Source organism: Anneissia japonica, unplaced genomic scaffold (assembly GCF_011630105.1).
Source record: "Anneissia japonica isolate Jap-2015-1 unplaced genomic scaffold, ASM1163010v1 scaffold670_len1213532_cov191, whole genome shotgun sequence".
NCBI lineage: Eukaryota > Metazoa > Echinodermata > Crinoidea > Comatulida > Comatulidae > Anneissia > Anneissia japonica.
In genome coordinates, this window is record NW_022693499.1 from 384,472 (window position 1) to 392,447 (window position 7,976).

At 32.5% G+C, this 7,976-nt stretch overlaps 1 protein-coding gene across 1 annotated transcript in view; it reads right to left on the reverse strand.

The window, feature by feature from the left end:
- Window positions 1-7,496, reverse strand: part of LOC117100782 (degenerin-like protein unc-105) — a 20,934-nt gene extending 13,438 nt beyond the window's left edge. The window contains exons 1-4 of the mRNA XM_033240599.1: window positions 6,986-7,496; window positions 6,346-6,605; window positions 4,847-4,956; window positions 1,199-1,362 (exon numbers count right to left, since the gene is read on the reverse strand). Coding sequence (XP_033096490.1) covers window positions 1,199-1,362; window positions 4,847-4,956; window positions 6,346-6,605; window positions 6,986-7,381 — 930 coding nt within the window. The 5' untranslated portion in view covers window positions 7,382-7,496. The remainder of the gene's footprint in view (window positions 1-1,198; window positions 1,363-4,846; window positions 4,957-6,345; window positions 6,606-6,985) is intronic.
- Between the last annotated feature and the right edge of the window lie 480 nt (window positions 7,497-7,976).

Below are 7,976 nucleotides of genomic sequence, written 5' to 3' on the forward strand. Positions count from 1 at the left end.
ATCAGACAATTTCCAAAGGAGAAGGTGGCTAGTAAAACCATGGTGGACTCAAGGAACTACGTATCCTTCTGTTGCCTTCTCGTCGCCTGAAATGTTTGACAGTACTGTAACACGAAAAAGAATTCAAATTCCCAGTGCTTTTTGGGTTGAACGAGTCGTAGCCGACGGGAAGTATTTGGTCTGTCCGACGGGGAGATAACTCTCTTGACGCCGATGCGTGTTTATATGTGAACACGGATTGTGTTAATGTAAGTGATTTGTATTGATTACTGTAGCCAAATTTATATAATTGACGCTAGTTCAAGAAATCTACTTTAAAGCGTGCAATGGTCGAGGTTATGCGTTTTTATTATTAACAATAATGACATAACTGAACAATACCACACGTGCAACCACGAAGCTAATACCATTTAAGAAATACTAAATGTACATTGTTGTTACTATCACTACATTATTCACATAGGGAATATAACGAAGTAAATTAAAGTGCATTTTGTCGGAGACGAACGTGGTCGAGAATCGAACCCCAATATTTTAATTCAAATAGAAGTCTATAAACCTATAGCAGAGCAGCGTGATTTACTCCGCCTCCATATTATGTATCAATAACCTATAATGCAAACACAGAGGGCCTCAAAAAACGTATGGGATTTGAAACCTTCCGTTCTGAAAAATGTAACAACATAGATCATCGAAGTCGCCATCGTAAAAGTGAATACAATTTCAGCTAATTTAGGGAAAAATAATGACCTTTATGTCGTTTTTCACTGGATCTTTAGCTGTTCCGACCACATGGCACTGTTCACGTACTGTAACGCCAGTAAATTTCAAACACACTCGATTTTCAAGCATACTCGGTTTTTAGATACAGTCTGTTAACAAACTTGATCGATTTTTGTCATCTCATTTTAGTGGTTTCTAAAAATGTTTATGTTATGAATAATGATATAATACTGCTATAAAAACCTGTACCTGAACATAACGCTAATTGTATAAGTCCATGAAGCATACTTTGTAAATCATTTTATACAACATGACTTTACTCCTGCATTTTTGACATTACGTAAAGAAAATAACTGAGTGAGATAACATGCAACGTGCAAAATATCTTCTTTTAATGGTCATATTGTTCCTTTTATCGAAACTAATCGCGGCGTTTACATAAGAGGAACGCATCCTCTAGTAGTGTAAGACTTACCCTTCTTAATGCAATGGATGTATGGTACCCGGGAGATACGAAGTAGCCTTCGTCTTCAGGAAATGGCATCTTGTTTTGGTCATGTATAACAACCCGTACCCCTGCACTCGTCGAAACATCGAACAAATATTCATGTTGCTCGATAAACAGCATTATACTTAGTCCTAATATGTAATACGCAAAAAAAAATGCTTGATGATCGCATGGTGATTTCAAGCTTCAGTGTATCTTATACACACACACACACCCACACACACACACACACACACACATACCCACCCAAGCACACCACCACACATTATTATTATTATTATTATTATTATTATGGTTGTTATTGTTTTTGCTGTTGTTATAGTTATTGTTTTAGTTGATAGTAGTAGTAGTAGTACGGTAGTAGTGGTAGTGTAGCAGTTATTTTCCTCTTTGAACCCACTAAATTAAAAGATATCAATAATTATCGACAGTGTATTTTTATATATTCATCCATTAATTTGTTAAACCCACCTCAATTTTCTAATTCCTTTTGACCAAACTCATCCTTCCGAAGTTATAGTACTAGTACTGTCTATGATATGCATACCCTCAATAAAAAATATCTTTTCAATATAATATAGGATTTAGTGGACCCATACTATGGAATAGCTTACCATTATATGTAAAAGAATCTGTCTCCAAGAAAAGCTTCCCAGTTCAACTTTAAAAATATTTTATATCTACTTACTAGATTTAATTTTAAGATATTCTTACCCGTGTCAGACGACGTTTCTTGTAATTAACTTTGTACTTTTTATTATTTTTTAAAGTGCTTATATTTACTAATTTATTTATTTATTTTCTTTATTTTATTTGTTATTGTTTATTTATTATTTATTTTATTTTTTTGTCATATTGCCAAGGCATGCCTGCTACAAGCTTTGCTTTTTTGGCTATGTCTTCTTCAAATCATCTACCTTGTTTTAGTTTGTACTGTTTTTTTCAACTTGAAGAAAATAAATGTTACATTTATTGATTGATTGATTAAACAATAAAAACAGTAAACAATTCTGGGCAAAATAAAAAGACAAAAAAAGAAAACTTAACAACTGATATACCTATAGACAAGTGGCACAAACATTTTAAATCTTTATTCGAACCCCCGCAAGAATACCAAACTATTCATGAGATGGGAAATATCCTCGTATTCGAAGATGAAGGTTATAATCTAGATTTTAATATAGACGAAATAAAACAAGCACTAAAATTACAAAAGACAGGAAAATCTCCTGGAATAAATGGAATGATGATAGAGTTCCGGTAAATTAACAATGCTCCATATTTTGTTTTTGATCAATTAACCCTTTTGTTTAACTTAGCATTTCAAATTGGACAATTTCTAGCACAATGGGCTACAAGCATTATTTCAAAAAAGTCCAATATTCAAAAAAGGTGATAGAAAAAAAACCAGAAAACTATAGCGGTTTATCATTAATTCCGATCATAGGTAAAGTCTTTATGAATATCCTTAATGCCAGATTGACGAAATTTGTAGAACATAATAATATTATATTTCAAGAGCAAGGATTCCGAAAGGTATTGTGTAAACTTATAAATATTTTTATTTTAAATAGTGTTATTTCGAAATATTTAAGTAAAAAAAGAGGAAGATTATTTTGTTGCTTCGTTGATTTGAAGCGCGCATTTGACAGTATTAATCATGATTTTCTTTTAGTTACGTTAAAAAGAATAGGAGTGAATGGTAAGTTGTATGACATTATTAAGTCCATGTATAAGCAACTAACAGCTCATGTAAAAGTAAACGATACGTTAACACTACCATTTAAATGCTCTATCGGAATACAACAAGGAACACCTTTATCTGCTTTACTTTTTAACATTTTTATGAATGATCTAAGTTATGACCTTAATCAAATCGAATATAATGGCAAAATTAAAATTGAAGACTATTATTTAAATCATCTTCTTTATGTTGATGTTCTTTATGATTTGCTTTTAATTAGCGATACAGTAAAGGGACTTCAAAAATTGTTAAATAAACTTGAATATTTATGTGATTTGTGGGGTCGAACGGTAATATAAATAACAAATAATGGTATTTAAAGAAGGAGGCAAACTAAAAAAATTTTAAAAACACTCAAATGGAAGTTGTTACGTCATATGTTTACTTAGGTGTTGTTTTCAGTTCAAATGGCCTGTGGAATAATACTGTGCAGCATAACTGTCAAAAAGCAAATAATGCATTTTTTTCTCTTTGTTTACAGCAATACTAATTACCTTACTCTTGGTAAATTTTCCGTTCACATTGATTGTTTAATGTCCATTATTCGTTATTGGTTGAAAATTATTGAAAGTGAGGGCAATAAATTTATTTTTAAATGTTATAATTTTAAGAAAAGTTGACAGGGATGAGCCCTGCTGGGCTGGCCATGTAAAAGAATTACTTTTCTCCCCTGGATTCGGTTATGTATGGATTAATCAGAAAATTTAAAATAAAAAAATATTTCTTAAAGAATTTAGATTGAGACTAACTGATACGGAAAAGCAAAATACTTTGAACAATTTCATTTATATTCCAAACTCAGATATTTTAAGTTATTTAAAACAAAAATTGAAATTAGGCGTCATTTATTATGTATTAAAGATTAAAAAAAAAGACAACTAGTTACTAAGTTCCGTTTAGAAGTTCTTAACCTAGAAATTGAGAAAGGCAGATGGAACAAGATCCCTATTGAAAATCGTGTATGCAAGTTATGCAAATTAAGTTCAGTTGAAGATGAATATCATTTTCTTTTAATTTGTCCTTATTATAAAAATCTTAGAAATACATATTTACCCAAATTTTATTATACTTTCCCAATACAAATAAATTTTAATTACTGATGTGTAATGCTAGCCTAATAAATGAAGTTTTGAAATATATATATTTAAGTTATATAAGAAGAAGAACTAATTGTTTGGCAACACAAACTGATAAATGATATCTAACAAATATAAGGGCATGAGGCCTGTATATAAATTGAAATAAAGTCCTCGATAGAGGAATAAATGAATGATTGATTGATTGAGTAAGAGTGCTAGTATAGTAGTATTAGTAATAAGGTCATGAAATCGATTTGTATTTATCATCATCTTCCCCAATAAATCATACTTAGGTAGAGGTCTGGGATTGCACCAGAGCAAAGGCGGATGGTTGACTTTCAGAGACCGTGCACTGCTTGCCACCACACCTTATTACTACTATATTTATCATTATCTTTTTTTTGTATTAAATCTTTTTTAGTTGTTGTTAAGCGCATAGCGGTAGTTTCTTGCAACATGCGCTATATAAATAGCAATTTATTATTTATTATTATTATATACCGTAGGCAATAACATTGATTAATGCAAGCAAGAGTGGTATCTAAAAACCGAAAGGTCCACTGATTAATCTCAGATAAGAAAGTATAATACATACTCCAAGTATTGAAATACACGCCATCGTGTTGGGATTCAATATTTCGACATTAATTATGTCATCATCAGGAATCAATTCCTGATGATGACATAATTAATGTTGAAATATTGAATCCCAACACGATGGCGTGTATTTCAATACTTGGAGTGGTATCTAATTTTTATAAACATTGCAAAGTCAGAATAGAAATACATTACCTGCACTAGGTCCTGAATACTTGCTTTTCTTTGGTTCACTGCCGTTGGGTTTTGAATTGAAAGTATAGCAGTTGCCATGAAACGCATTAAAGAAATGATTGGTAAAGTTCCTAATTGATGACAAGAATATATATTAAAAATATATTAACACCATTTGGAATAATATGATATTCTACTATTTTAAAGAACAGATAAGTATTGAGTAACTATATATCACTGTTTAAAATTATTATTAAAGTCTATCATAATAATCGATGGTATTCAATTTCAAATTATATGAAGTTACACGTGGACGTTGGAGGTGGAAGAAAGAAAGATTTCGGTCAAACACATAATTTTATGAGTATTAAATTCATCACAAACGCAATAAGTGTCAATCATTTCCAGAGTTGATTCACCTCCTTTGAAGTCTTCATAGGCCTATATTAAGTAAGTAAAAACAACATTTACTTATAAAAATTGACACTGGATTAACTAAAGGAAAATAATTCACAAAGTCTCTATATTATTTGGTATTGGACCTCGACTTTTTTTAAATATATAAATGGAATAAGAAATAGACTTAATAGTCTGTACCGATTTTGTTTAAAGATTAACGGCTTCTAGCTTGGAATATGTAGTTGATTAAGCCTCAGTTAGTTTGTAACTAACGTCTGTCAACTAATGTCTATCAAAATAGCATTTCAAATTAAGTTCTTCAAACACAATAATTCATCGTATCCGTATACTGTGCTGCTGATGTGTAACGTCGCTGGTGTGTTAACGTGTACTGCAGAAGCACACCATATCACTAGCAACCGATAACACATGCTACATAGCTGTATCAAACCATATCAAACTAACATTCAAAGACGGCGATTGACTTATAAAGCAATTAGTATAGCCACATACATCGTACCCTAGGGTAAATTATTATACTTAGGTTAGATAATGCATTCAAAAATTTCCATTCTGGCCTTGCAGGCCTCAGGAAGTCTCTTCAAGCATTACGTAACCTGCGTATACTAATTTTCCGCTAGTGTACTATGGACAGCTCCACTAATTGATTAATAGACAACCTACTGTAAGTTATTTAGGCCTACGGTAAAATGATTAAAGACATAGGCCTATGGAAAGTCAAGAAGGCGCTGGATCGAATCGCAATAACAGATGCATGTTAAGCTTTTTCCACACTATCAATTTGTGTAATGTGCCCATATATGGGCATGATGATGTCGTACTACATCCAAATATGGGCATATCACATTTATTTGTCACTTAAAAATTATAGTGTGGACAGAGCTTTAATGTTTTAAATCAATATTCCAATGTTAAACTCTGTCCACACTATCCCATTTTCTTTGAAAAAAACTGTTGTATGCCCATATAGTCATGATGTACCTATATTTGGTCATGATGTGATGTCATCATGACCATAATTAGGCATGTCACATGTTTTTGTCAAACAAAATGTGTTAGGCTGGAAATGGCTTTACAATAGTAAATCATATCGAACTTACTTAGGTGAACAAAAAAGGCTTGACCATGAACAACTAACAAGCAGGTCTTTAATTTGGTGTCCAAGTTTGTTCTTCTCTTCGTTGCTTTTATTTGATAACAGATTACTTAGTGTCTCCATCTCCTGCCGAGCAACTGTCTCCGTGCCGTATGGATCGGTTTGAGAAAGGAAGTATTCCCAACCCTTATATTCTTCTTTTTCGTCTTGGTTGGGATTCATACCACCACGGTTTGATGGGCTCGTCTCCTTAAATCCATCGCACTATTATAAACATAAACCATTTCAAAAAGGAGGTTTGTTTGTTTTGTTGTACTTTGACTTTAGTTAAATTTCGCCTGTTTGTTGTAGATATTTATAGGCCTATGACTGATGTAATGTTTGATGTTTGAATAGTCCTAAATATTAAGTCGTTAATAATTTATACAACTTGCATAATTTTGTATTAATAGAGTCAATTTTGGAAGAAGATCAGATCGTTGCATCTGTTTTATACTGTTGGTGTATTTTTTTTAAATAAATGATTTATGTATAAGAATTGTGAAATGTAATTCAAATTCACATGTTACACTGTGGTAATACTGTTTATCATAAAAGAACAGATACATCTATATCTGATTTTTGAAAAATCTAAACAAGTTTACCTGATCACTATCTTTTTCCTGATTCGTATCTTTTAAATCTGGATCTTCTCTAAGCAACGATTCTCGAATAGGGTTGATGTTACAAATCGTGACAGCGGGAAACTCTAGTTCGGTCTTGTATTCAACATCAAGCTGAACGTCAACGGGATAAGTTAGATATTTTGCCACCAGTTCTTTGGATTGGTACAGCAATAACGAAACTGCAGCCAGAAACAGTGAAGTCCAGATAATCTTGCCTAATTTCGTCTCGGATCTATATATGTTTGGGATGCCGTGGGCTGTTGTTCTCTCAAAGATGTTGCACATCAAACTTTTAAACGATTTTCCATTTGTTTGGTCAGTGGTTTTAGTGTCTGGACGCTCACCAAACGCGTTTCCATTCTGGCGATCCGTCATTCTCGTGGCTGGCGTGATTCCAGGATATGCGACAATAAACTGCCTTTCCCTTATTTTGTCGAAGCGTACGACTCCCCCACGTCGTCATAGCAAAATGCCGGATCTACGATTGAATCTTTAAGTAATAAAGCAAACACATGAATTAATTTTAAATTTGCATCTTGCAAAAAAACGGAAATATATTGCCACGGCAACATAAAGCGTTATTGTATCATTGCAGTAACATAGTATTAGCCGACATTATAAATATTCACTCATCTGTATATAATTGTGTTAAACCAAGCATTCTGATTGGACAAGCTGTTGTTATTTCTTATAGGTCTTGGCATATCGGTTATTTTTATTGTTTTGTTGATTTTTTTTTTATCACATAGGATTAGTTTATTAATTATAGTGGGCCTATAGTGGACTGAATCTTAGGCCCCCTTAAATAAAGTTCCTCTCTGGCCCGATAGAGTGGTGGACGTATTCGCTTCAAAACAACAAAGTAATTGATTGCTTTCCCTGCCCTGTTCCCAATCAAATCAGTATAGGCTTATTTTATGAATTCTCGATTTGATATATTTTTGACGTCTATCAATTTCACCCACGATGT